The sequence below is a fragment of the Euwallacea fornicatus genome, chromosome 11 (assembly GCF_040115645.1).
Source record: "Euwallacea fornicatus isolate EFF26 chromosome 11, ASM4011564v1, whole genome shotgun sequence".
In the NCBI taxonomy this organism is placed as follows: domain Eukaryota; kingdom Metazoa; phylum Arthropoda; class Insecta; order Coleoptera; family Curculionidae; genus Euwallacea; species Euwallacea fornicatus.
This window is the reverse complement of record NC_089551.1, coordinates 2,331,306-2,344,512: the sequence shown is the minus strand read 5'-3', so window position 1 is coordinate 2,344,512 and position 13,207 is coordinate 2,331,306. Positions and strand designations below refer to the sequence as shown.

General features: G+C 38.7%; 3 protein-coding genes across 4 annotated transcripts in view; 1 reads left to right on the top strand and 2 right to left on the bottom strand.

The window, feature by feature from the left end:
• LOC136342147 (transcription factor Ken-like) overlaps positions 1 to 11,576 on the top strand; it is a 40,476-nt gene extending 28,900 nt beyond the window's left edge. For both annotated transcript variants that reach the window (XM_066287691.1, XM_066287692.1), the window contains exon 2: positions 7,342 to 11,576. In XM_066287691.1, coding sequence (XP_066143788.1) covers positions 7,390 to 9,021 — 1,632 coding nt within the window. In that variant the 5' untranslated portion in view covers positions 7,342 to 7,389 and the 3' untranslated portion in view covers positions 9,022 to 11,576. The remainder of the gene's footprint in view (positions 1 to 7,341) is intronic.
• A 60-nt stretch (positions 11,577 to 11,636) lies between these two features.
• On the bottom strand, positions 11,637 to 12,077 carry LOC136342046 (probable small nuclear ribonucleoprotein Sm D2). The gene has a single exon (XM_066287481.1). The coding sequence runs from the start codon at positions 12,075 to 12,077 to the stop codon at positions 11,637 to 11,639; it is 441 nt and encodes a 146-aa protein (XP_066143578.1).
• Positions 12,078 to 12,304: 227 nt separating this feature from the next.
• On the bottom strand, positions 12,305 to 12,911 carry LOC136342161 (probable small nuclear ribonucleoprotein Sm D2). Its single transcript, XM_066287712.1, has one exon. It carries the CDS (start codon positions 12,808 to 12,810, stop codon positions 12,457 to 12,459), a length of 354 nt encoding a protein of 117 aa, XP_066143809.1. The 5' UTR covers positions 12,811 to 12,911; the 3' UTR covers positions 12,305 to 12,456.
• Positions 12,912 to 13,207: the final 296 nt, after the last annotated feature.

The following is a 13,207-nucleotide window of genomic DNA, read 5'->3' as shown; positions in this document are numbered from 1 at the left end:
AACAATTATTTCAATAACAAAAAAAAACCGTCCTGACAAAAGAAAGTTTTTTTGCCGCGGCCGATTTGCAAATAATAAAAGCCCAACTGGATTAAGACTTAATTAGGCAAATTAACGATTAATTGCGTGCGCCATTGTTGCTCCGACCGGGTTATTAAATCTAACAAACGTGGATCAATGTGTCGTTAATAAACGAACAATGCTTGGCCAGATATCGATCGCAATGAGTTGACTTTTTAATGCTGAAATCGAGAAATCGCGCTTTCAGGTACAAACAGATGATAGATGGAAATTCCGAGCGTAACTATAGCAAAATACTATTAGCGGGACTTGGAGAAACTTAATTGAAAACATTCCGAGTTTTTTCACAAAAAATTTGTTTTCAGATTGGGGATTTGTTATGTGAAACTGACAACTAACAAATTGCTACAGTTAATATATATGTTCCTATAGACGGTAGGAATGAGGCCCAGCAATCGACATCAGAGTCACATTTTCAAATGTTCCGTTTCGGGCATCTGGGCTCCGAGGCGTGCCTAAACGAGACGATGATCATAGCTCACATTGAACAAAAGTCAAAGTTCCGTAGAATTTTTCTTCTTCTCATTAACCTCATTAACAGAAATTATTTACGTCTCTCATTAGCCAAGACACTTCTTGCGAGCTCGTTACGCAATCAAATATTGGTTTCTCCGACATATCCCAATGAAACCCATATACTACAGACACACAAATATCTTTAATATTATGCGACCTGAGCTTCTGCGGCCCATTAATTCATGTTAAATAGCTATTAACCCATTCAAATAAGTCATGGCAATCAAAAGGATATTCTGACCAGGTAAAACGACCAAACTGACGTCAGGATGGTGTCATTTTGTTCTCGGGCTCATTCATTACGAATTACACGCAGTCGTTCTGATGGTCAGTTTTTGCTCTAACGGTACCGCCTGAGTTGTTATTTATTCATATAGGCTAATAAAGGTTTTTGTTCGCGGTTTGGGCAAAAAATCGAAGAGGATACTCGAGGTCTAATTTAGGAGTCGGTCGTTAAGGTCTACTAAGAAATACGAGACCTTAGACAAAGTTATAAATAATGCTACTCGAGATATCGCATGTCATGACCATGGGCCGGAGCAGCCGACTAACCTGGACTGATTGAGTTGCCAATCTAACTTCGGCACTTAAACAATCACGAACGAATAATTCCTGACCCTATGGTGGATGCGCCAATAATCATCTATAAAAAAACTCTTAACTTGCGACAGTCTCTGCTAAATGACGCCAGTCGCCATTAGTTCTGGTCATATTTTGTGACTTGCGCAATACCTTCGATTAGGTAAGTCATGGGGTTCACCGAGAAAGCGAGGGATGTACAGTTACTGGCTCTACCCGGTCTCATTTAGATTGATATTTGAGAAGCCGCAGTTAAATTAAATCTGGCTGTGGTACGTTGGAAGGGAAGATTTGACAGATCTCAATTTTGATGCTTTTGATAATTCTTTCATGTCCCCTATACAGGGTGTTTATGAAATACTTGTATAAACTTTAAAGAATAAATATTTGAATAATTTTAAGATAAGAAGTTCGTATGAACATCGGGTCCATATCGGCTTGATTCTTGAGATACAGGCTTCATAAAAAAATTGTTTGGTATTTTGATTATATTTTTGTTAATAATATGTCGGCTTTACGAAATTCTGGATACTGGGGGTTTCGCTGATAAGAAACTTAAATATTTACTTACTTATTTTTCAATGTTAGAAGGCGTCACATAACTCTTGTTATTTCCCGCTAAAAGCCGCCGTTTTGCAAAAAAACGGGTTTGAACTTAAACTGGCGTTGGAAATTTGCAAGTTGAATTACTGAGGGTTTTTGAAAGACAAGCGGTGTCCTTTGTTGATTGTATTCTAATGTAACAAACTTAGACCGCTTACAAGACTAAGATTAAACTACTTTTGCAGATAAATTAATAACATTTACTGTAATTGCTAAAAATGATTACCGCCTACTCTAATGCAGGCATCACTTTGCTTTAACATTGATTGACGAACTCTTTCGAATGCACCCGGTATCTGATTAATAATGGCAGACGATTCAAATATCCCGTTTCTTAGATCTCGTTCATTTTGGGCTGCAGTTTTGTGCTCTAGTGACTTCAAATGACTCCGCAGAAAATAATCCAAAGGATTAAAATCTGGTGATCTGGGAGGCCAGGCTCTTCCTATTCAACGGTTAGGGCAATTTTCGTTTAAGAAATTGACGCGCAACCGAACTAAAGCGTGACGCTATATGGAAAATATGGACTGAACCACAAAAGTAAATTATTTTGGAGGGTCCATAATGCTTCTCGCACAGGAATGGTTATTAACGTGCTGCCGCATAAGCAAAAAACGCTTCTTCAATAGATTACGCTAAACCTGAGTAATATGTTGAAGTGACCTAAGTAAACCAAACTCTCTCGAGTTATAGAGTACATTGCAGGTTACTTAAGTCTACTTAAGAACTTATCGGATTCGGAACACAAGGATTCAGCCTCTTTCATATGAAAGGGGGATATGATGTATAAAAATAATCAATAACAAAATCTAGAACACCATTTATTCAAATAAAATTAATTTTTGATTAAAGACAACTTGTCCACTAATTGAACAGGAATGTGTTGATATTACTTGATGTTTTAATATATTTTTTCTGGCTGGTCACCCTTCATTCTACATGTTACTTATTAGTTCTTAATTAACTCGACTAACTTCATATTAATTGCTTTTGCAGTAATTTGCTTCGGCTCCCACAGCAACTGGTTTCTTCGGTAATCCTCTAGCAGGCAGAGTTAGAAGATTCCAGCACGCATGAAAATCGACTGTAAAAAATTGTTTTCTTTCAATTTCCTCTTTCTCCGGTTAGAAACTGAAAGCATTTTATCCTTCACAGGATTGACCCGCGACAAAAGGACCAATTTTTATCACCATCCCGTCCAAAATCTCTTCCCAACGGTTTGACACATCATCTACATTCCATGTATCGGCATTGCAGGGAAAACCTCGAAAATTTGACTCGAGGCCTGAAGGTACCAATCCCACATTCTACTGTTTGTTATTCATGACCTGAACTTCCTTTGCTCAGTTCCGGCTCTAGGTCTACCAACCGAGCCATACACGGGCTGATAGAAAGTTTGAGCAAAACATGGAGGAGTCCGCTCGTTAAAATCTACTAAAAAATTAGACCTTATACGTAATTGTAAATGGCGCTTAGGCCGGTTCTGTCATTTCCAGGGCCGTGCCGACCACCTGTCGAACGCAAACTAAAGGTCTGTTTTCAATCATCACTACTCGTTCGTCGATGTAGCGTAATCTATAACCTGTAATTCGCAGAAGAGGTAATAATTCACAATTTACACACAAACCCGTGGTACTGCCACTGCCTACACGGTACAAACAGGCCGTTTGTGGTGGGCGTTCGATGTCAATTAAATTTCACTCCTTATTTAGGTGAATTCTGAACCGTTCTGACTTTGTCTAGGAATGTGTAACAAGCTCTTAACACATGCCGCCACCTCGTACCTGGGCGCTATTATTTTGTTTTATTGGCAGGTTTAAACGAGTTAAATTACCATCTGGTAATCAGCTGTTTATGTACTCGCTGCAATGGAGAAATGATATACCATGCGACCTTCTTGCGAATTTTACAGACTGCTGAAAGTGGACATTTAGTGGCAGTTTGGAAGGAATAGAGAGGTCGCAGTCTCGTAACTTGATGATAATTCGGCCTTCGTGTCTTCCGCCTGTAGCTTTTGAACTGGAAGTTGCTGCGAATCATTTCTGGAACGCGGAGCTCTGGGTTTCGTTGACCTCAGGAGGTCCACGAAATGTCACATTTCCCAGCAGTACAGATTGATTCAAAGTCATTGGAGAAAATATGCCTTATCCGAAAATTGGTAGTTTCAGATATATTGAGCCCTTGAAATTCGATCCTCACCGTTGGGATCTCGGAACCTAGAGGAGATGCGAAGAAGTATAAATGGGGGTAAAGTTGCGTGATTTAGCGTTTGACCGAATACCGTTATAAAAATTTGAATTTTCCGAGTACTTCCCAAGATATCCGGAACGAACCAAAAATTGTAAATTTAGTTTTAATTTTTTTTAGCCTTATTGGAGAAAGAAGCGCAAGACCTCAATAACATTTGCATTGTCACTTTGTCTCAGCTACACAATGACGTTTTCAGATTTGCCCTTCGACTATTTTTCTTCGGCATTGAATTGGAACACCACATTGGATCCGAAAAATCCAATGTGGTGTCCCAAAAAAAAATTGATGATGGTGGTCGGAAGACGAAACGACGGATGGCAAATCGGAAAACGTCAACACGTAGCTGAGAAAAAGTGGCAACGACAACATGCCGGTGGTTTAGGGCTTCCTTGTCAAATAACGCTAAAAAAATAAAATTTTCAATTTTTATTTTTCTTTGGCTACCTCCCATAGTTCCTGAGATCCCAACGGTGAAGGTAGAATTTCAAATGCCATGTGCGCAGAGTGATGAAACTGAAAATTTTAATTAATTTTTTTGTCCTTATTCTGAATATATCTAGGTTGGACATTTAAAAGTTTATGAAGTTATGTTTTTTTCGTGCTCTAGAAAATGAAAATACGCTTGATGTGTTTCGGTTTTAATTTCTCGTTTAATCGAATTTAAAAGTAGCGTTGGTTAAATGGATTCTTTCAAAAACGTATGGAGATATCGAAATGAATCAGGAACACGAAGTTATAGGAAAAATTATTGCTTTTCGAGATTTTGAATCAAACTTCATGTTAAACGTGCAGGGTATTTTTTTTTTAATTAATTATTATTTAATTTATTAACTGCAAATTTTGTTAAATTGACCGTAAGTGTCTCCCACTATTCTCACAAATTGCACAACGTATCTTATTCTTCGCCGAAAAAAACCTAAATTTACAATCTTTTAAAAGCTCAACCTGAATATATTTAGGACAATGGCAAAAAATTAAACAAAATTTTAACTTTAAACACCCTCTATACAGTGTTCCCAAAAAGCCCACGTTACGTGGAAAATTTTTTGCTTACGAATTTGGGGTGAACTTTGACTTTGCCTTCGGGTAGTGCTTCGCAAACGATGAGAAATGACATACAAATCGAAAAACAAATGACTGTTCAATGGTAATTTTTTTCTAAAACATCATAAATCCGCCATTATTTCTCAAATTTGGAAAAATCACAAGGGGAAAAATTCCTTTAAGTGTTTCTTATTTTTTACTCATATGCCAATTTTTAACTTTCTCGGACGATTCATTAAAAAGCTTTTTTCTTATTTCTGTATTTCCGAGGTATTCAAATCGATCAGTGACCTTGCAAGAATAATTATTTGTTTATATATCTAATTCTGTGTCAATCAACTTTGTAAAAAATACCGCAACAAGGTAACCTGAACATTTTCTTTATAAACTTGATCAGCTTTGCATCAAGGCATACGTCTTTAATGAATTTTACATTTCCTTTAAAAAGATGCATTTATTACAACTTTAACTAATGAATATCCATTCAGAGAATTACTTCGATATGCTATAATTATTCTTACAAGGTTGCTGACCGATTTGAATACCTCGGAAATGCAGAAATACAAAAAATTATTATAAAAAAAAAAATGAAAGCCGCCAGTGGATTAAGCACAAAGTAAGAAATTAAGAGACTTCTTCCTTAGTGATTTTTCAAAATTTCGAGAAATAATGGTGGACTTTGAATGTTTTTGAAAAAAATTGCGATTTGAGAGTTATAGACAGTCATTCGTTTTTCGATTTGTATATCATTTCTCGTCATTTGCAAAACACAGCCCGAAGGCAAAGTCAAAATTTACCCAAATTCATGAGTAAAAAAATTTCCTATATGGCGCGGACTTTATGGGTGAACTTTCGGATGAGCCGTATTTCCTCCAATCGTCACCATTTGACGTGTAGTGTCTGCAGCTTGTCCCGTTGTTAATGAATCATCCTGTAGAGAGCCATTCAACTCCGTATATCTCGATTTTGGTCCCCGTCCGCCTTTCTGGTAAATCCCCGAGTTCCTGAGTCCGCAACAACACAGAATCCAATACATTTTTTCCGCATCCGTTTTTCCGAAAAGTGAAATTCGCTATTCAACTCGGATCCTATAGCTGAGACAGGTTAGTTTAATAGAGCTATTTGCAAAAATAGGGGCCCACCCACCCCCGCTGTTTCTTTGCCTTCTCGGTGTTTGAGAGAGCGGTCAGTGGCGCGCGGAAGTTTTCCTAATTTCGACTCACCATGAGTCTAATGAAACCAACACAAGAGTGGTCTTTAGGCATCATGAGTTGACGCTTTGTTTATCCCTCGAGATTTCTCGATGATGGATGATTCTTAAGACACGTCAAGGTGATGATGCCGCCCACGTGTATGGAACACGATAGAAAGTTCCTCTTATTATTTCTAATGTTCGGTTTCAATAAACTGAGAGCCCCTGGGCCTTGCCATTGTGTTCGGAGTCCAATAGAATTGCCCATTATTCGGCATTTCCACACATTGTCACTGGGGCTCAAATCGGACGGAATCTGCTTAAGGCAAAAAGTGAAATCACTACCATACACGAGGAGTTGTGTAACGTGATCTTGATAAATCGGCAATTAAGAGTTATTTTTAAAAGAGTTTTTGAGGTCTAATTACGCGTATTTGGGTGCCCGGGTTCCCATAAAGCTTTGCTATTTCAGCTCTGGGCCCCCGGCTGCTTTCGTGATAGGCATAAGCGGACCGCCCGCAGTCAAATTGGCACACACCAGAACATAATATTTAAAGCTAATTAAGGCATTTTTTCCTTGTTGGGAATTCAAAGAGTGTAAGCCTAAAATCACAGTGGCATTCAGTTATACGATTTCCTACTCTCGTTTAATCCAACGACTTATTTTAACGTTGCTTCGGTGGCCTAGAAAAAACTTGAATAAGTGCCTAATTAGACGGCGAGAACAAGGGGAAACCGGCACTAATAAATAATGGAAATTTTATTTAGTTTTCTGGCCGATTGGAGTAATGCACACCGCAGACAATCAATCTCTCCGAAAAACTATTATTGGCCATTATTTCGCCGTTATGGTCGCTGTCTAAGGCGGACTCCTTATTTGGACCGGCAATATTCGGGTAATTGACCACTGTACTCGTCTAGGCTTTCAAGCAGGTGGTTGCTTTATTGACGTATATATAACAACCATACCGAGTGTCCTAGTTTTATGATTTAGCTCGTTCTTACGGGGCCGACAGACCAATTATAACTATGGAAAGATTAACGTGCACTGAACATTTTTTTTGTTCTTGTTTCAGACACGTCCTCCACCACCGACAATGCATCCCCACTGACACCTGAAATATATGGAGCTGAAAGAGCCAGTGATAATGGACGTATCCGACACATTTCGATCGAGCGACCAGGAGATGTCTAAAACCGACTTCTTCGACTTCGTGGTCAACCCGGACACGAACGATCCGCAGACGATCCAGCAATTCGCCAAGCAAATGCGAAGCGTCAACGTTTTCCTGAACAATGGCACCGACGAGGACCATCACACCCGAGAGACCAACAACAACAACATGATCATCAGCGATGTTCCCACGACTACCTCCGACAGCACCACCATTGCCAACTTCGACACCAACCTCTGGAACGAGAAGGACACAGTCAAAATAGAAACTGCCATTTTAGAAGACTTGAATAAGTATTGCTGGACCAACGACGAGGTCAACGGGGTCGTGCAGATCAAGCAGCAAGGCGGGAGTAGTAATAGCAACACTGATGGGCAGATATACACCACGCTCACGGTACTTAATGGCCTGGAACAGACGCCCAGCACTTGGTACCGCCAACCTTTGACCATCAAGGAGGAGGATGTGTCGATGTCCAGTCCTTCGGAGATTGACCAGCACTTGCAAGGGGGAGGACTGGACATTGACTCTATTCTGAGCATAATGCCCGGCCCCATAAACGCGTTCTACGGGGAGGGCACCATGAGTCCCAACACTGATGGTCTGATCAAATCCGAAACGTTCACCTATGAAGACAGTGGGTTCGCGGATAATAAAGAGGAGCTGGCCAATTGCCTGATCATTAACACGCCCCTTCTGGAAGCCCACGATAATTTTAATAACAATAACAACGATTGGAAGTTGACCAACAACAATACTCAGTCCGAGTCGGCGGACTCGTTGCTACGCAGCGCTTTGCAAGGAAAAGCGTTCGTGCGTTACAACGGAGCAGTCAAGAGCGGCGCTAAGGTAGCTGAGAGCAACGTGGAGCTACGCAGGTGCTTGTCGGAGTCTCCTACCAAGACGGAGACCATTTACATCGCCAAGGAGGAGCCGGAGACGCAGTTAACTACCATAGTCAGCGACATAGACGCGAACGGCAAGGTGGTGTTCAAGGAGGAACCGCAGGCGGACAACCCCTCAAGCACCCACAACGTAGACGATTTACTCTTAAGCCAACTAGACCACCCTTATTCAGAAGACTTTGAGAAACTCAAGCGGATAGCCAACGAAGTAGCCGAATCGGTCAATCAGTACTGCATAGATACGTCCTCGACTTCGGACAACCAAGTGCAAGCCAGCATCAGTTCGGAGCAGATCGGCATCTTGTACAACATCACCTCGCCCATTCAAATCACCGCTCCTTTAGTCACCAGCACCAAGACCACCAAAAAGTACAAGAGGCTGAACAACACCAGTAAGAACCAGGCGAATTTGCAGAGCGCAACTTCGACTAGTAATGGGGTACGCAAGGAACGATCGCTGCACTACTGCAGCATCTGCTCCAAAGGCTTCAAAGACAAATACTCGGTCAACGTACATATTCGGACCCATACGGGGGAAAAACCTTTCGCTTGCACGTTGTGCGGGAAAACTTTTAGGCAGAAAGCGCACTTAGCTAAACATTATCAAACGCACATAGCTCAGAAAAATGCGGCGGCTGCAGGCAATGTGTCCTCCACCAAGAGCAAGAGCAGGTAGCTTGGTTATGGTTGAACTCATAGATATGATTTATCGCAGGAAAAATGCGTGGGAATGGTTCGGGAAGTGCATGCTAACCACCTCCAATAGAAAATTAATTCGTTTCTTCTCCTTCTGAGAGTTTGCACTCCACTTCTCAGAATCCGCTTCAGATCTCCTAGTTTCGCCATTCGGGTCGGAAGAACAAAAATCTAAAGGAATGATATTTCTCAACATATATAGTGTAAATTTCTAGTTCTGGAAGTTCGTTTAAAGCAATATTTTTTAAAAGAAAACATCCAATGATCAAAAATTATGAACTATTTAGCAAGATGCAGGTGCCTGCAAATGTGTAAACATTCCACAAAAATCGTTTACAAAAATGATCTACGTGATATAACATTTCAATAATTGCATAATTTACCTCTCCACCATATTAAAAACACAGTATTGTCACTTTAATACATAGTAATGTAACTGGTTTGCTACATTATGTTACGAGAAGCAGAATTTCTCACACTTTCTATACCTATAACATCAATCAAGTAGTTTCTTCTCGCCTATCCAAGGTTCAGCCTGATTGTTTCATTGCTAAGGTTTTGTATACTAAGAAGCAAGGGGCTTGGGTCGTTAACTAAGATCACAAAAATAACTTGGACATTAGAAAATAGTTCTACACCCATTCTTGACAGGATGAAGAAGGAATTTTATCGCAAACGATTTTTTACAAAACGAAGGAAGTTAAATGTTTTCGCATTTTCCCTCAAAGGGCCAATATTCACTCAGCCCGAAAAATACTATGTCATTAAATGTTGTAGCAATAACTTTATACTTTTAAGGATTTTATATTCTTGAAGTGCTTTTTGTTGACTGAATGGTGAGCGAAAAATTTTGCTCAGCTTACCGTCGATTTATTAAGTTCCCAGTTTTCTTCACGGCATGGTGAATGCTCTGTTAACATAACTTATATGTTCTGGATTTACTCCTTCCTATAGAACCATTCCTCAAAGCCACCTGGAAGAAACAACGTAAAGTTATTGAGAGATATCTATGGTTTAACCCAAGATTTAGTTGATCTCTGATTCAGGCAGCTCTGGAGTGGCACATTACAATTTTCGCCAATACATGAACAGGGGGCCAAAGATTATGATACCTATTGATTTTTGACACCCTGTATTATTTTTCCTTTTCAAAATAATTCCACAAATTGTCAAAGTGTACCTACTCATGTAGGTGTGGTGTTCAGGTTTTGTCCCATGGACAAGAGTTAACCATATAGTGTTCTCGTCAATATACAGAGAATAAATAGCCAATGCGGTCATCAGAACCACCATGGCTGTTATCGGATGATGTTATACTTTTACATGCATTAAATTAATTCGAAATATATTAAATATACATCTGGTTCCTATCAAACGTCTGCTGCAAGCTATCTACCAGCTCCTCTTGTTAATAATTAATATTATTTGTATAAAATAATGTGCTGTGATGTTTAAATGTGAAATTAATTTAAAAGCGAGATGTTAAGCTAGTGAAAATCTGCCTAAATTTTTTCTTGCCATTTCTGTATTATTATTTAGTTATTATTTATTTGTCGTTTTTAATAGTAGCACTTGTTTCGCGCATTTTGTATATGGATATACGGGGTAGGGCGTAAATAATGTTTTAAGCCAACTATTTCCTATAACATAAAGTATTATCGACCCTGTCCTGTATAAGTAGTTGTAATGTAGAAATTAATAACTTGTATAATAAAACCTACAAGAGACAACGAGATAAATGACAATGTAATTTTTAGCATTTTTTTAAATTTTATAGAATTTTTAGCATTTAATGTATAGCCCTAGATATTTAAATCTTAATGTAAATACATAGTGAAGAAACATCCGTCCCTGTAACTTGTGCTGTTGAGGCTTAAGGCACCTCTAAAAATGCTCTAATCGATTATGGGCCCTTATATTAGATAGCAACAATGGATCTCAACCTTTTTTTTCAAAATCAACATGCCTTCATCAACGTCAAAAAATTGAACACCTCCAGCTATGTGATTGATATAAAGGCTCTAAAATCGATTGATCAATGATCACCTTTTGTAGATTTTATACCGCGTTTACCTAAAAATACTCATTTTACTACCAGCTCAAACTAGCTCCTGAGAGAGCGCTGAGCGGCCGTTTTGTACTTAATAAAAATATTAATATATGGCAATGTGTTATTGTTCTTACGAATGCTGCTCTTTATGCGTCTTTACTTAAGTCTATATTTTAGTACCTGAGACGCCTGTGTGCAAACTTCTATTTTACGAAAATTTATCAACGAATTTAAAAAGACAGTGGCGTTACTTAGACACTTCAAAAGGATATTTTCGCATCATCTTCCATCTCTAGTAGGCGAATTTTTACACACAGAGAGTTAATGTTATGTATAGATATACCAGATTTTATATGATGTCTTTTTTTTATTGTGTATTATTGATTTTATTCAAGTAGTTTTGTAGTTTCAATATTATATTTTATAACTTTTTTATTATTTTTTTATTATGTAATGTTTTATAAAGAAGTAAAATTTTTATTTAATTTATGTTTTTATTTTCCTCAACAATCTTAAACTGACCAAAACTTACAATAAATTACAAATTATTCCTGCCCAGTCATTGTTGGGTCGATGCATATTAAAATGATATTATCACCTCTCACAAACATCTGTGTAATGAACCTTTCCATCTTCCAACCACTTAGATCTGCTGACATGTAGGCTTGTTCTTTTCTTATCTTCTTAGATGTATCCTTCCAGCATTCCGTAACGTCTTTTAAAAACAAATTCAAATGTCTGTCAAAAGCTGCCAATGTTCCCAGTAGGACTGCATTATGCCTACAATAGACACGCACCTGATCCTTTTGCTCGACGCAATTGGTTAGTGTTGCAAGGGGTCCATTGAGAAGATGTACTTCAAGTAGTTCCTGTTGGTTCCAAGCTAGCTTTCTTTCGGCAAGTTTACTGTTACAGAATGCTGCAGGTAGAGAAGTGGAGGTTTCAGGGTCTGTGGGGATTAAGCCCATTGGATTCGTGATATTCATGTTGCACTGAATGTAAGCAGAAGTTCCTATTCAAAAGATGAATGCCAAGTGTCTTTAAGAACTTTCTGAGGATTTTGATAATGTAGAATTCTGATATGTATTTTTTGGGCTTAAGGCATTTATTGCTTTATTTATCTTTCTTTAATGTTTTTTTTGTGCTTCTACCAGGGCCACAGTAAAGGAAATAATTTTTATGATTGGTTGTTGGTTGTTAAATGAAACTGGTATTAAGAAAAGAAGTATTTATTCACAATGCTTATGGGTAAAATACAAACCGGTCATAACTCACGTTATAAACTAAAATTTAGCCTTAGAATTCTAAAAGTCTTGAAGGTACCTAGGATTAGTCTCGAACGTGCCTCAAAATCATTTTCCTCCACTAACCCGAAGTAGCTACCGGATTTCTCACGATCAAAATGACCGCATCTCCCCTTAAAAACATCTTGGAGATGAACCTATCTTTGTTCACAGCTTTTGCCTTCTTCTTTCCTTTGCCGGGCCGGGGTTCCTCCTTCCACATCTCCTTAACATTCTCAAGTACCATGTTGCAATGCCTATCGAAAGCCTTGACTCTGCCCAGCAACTTTTTGTTGTTCCTACAGTTGATGAGCACCTGAGTGTTATTTTTTACCGACTGCGTAAGTACTGAAAGGGGTCCAGTGTTGAACTCTTCTTCTTCGCGAGCCTGAAGCTCGTCAGAGGACATTTCCGATTTGGGCTTAGTGAGGGCCATGTTGTGGGGGTATTTAGATGTTTAAGGAGAGTAAAATGGGGCTTTTTGGAGATGTTTCCGCGGGTGTTATTTGGGTATGCAGGAGATTTTGAGGTTATGCTTGAAGAGACGGCGTTCATGAAGGTAAATGACAGTTATGACAATGACTGACTGGCGAGACAGTAGAAGAAGAAAACTGCGAAGGCTTCGTATATCACACGGAGGAATAATGTTATATTTTTTTACTTATTTTAATACTCCAATGAAGAAAATCACCAAGATGAAATAATTAACTTTTAAGAAATAATATATTTCTTCTAATATATTTAAGGCGCTCTTATATACTCATTTGTAGAGTTTTTATTAGATAAAGAAAACAACAAACATGGCGGCATAGTTAGTCATACAATTTAGAGTA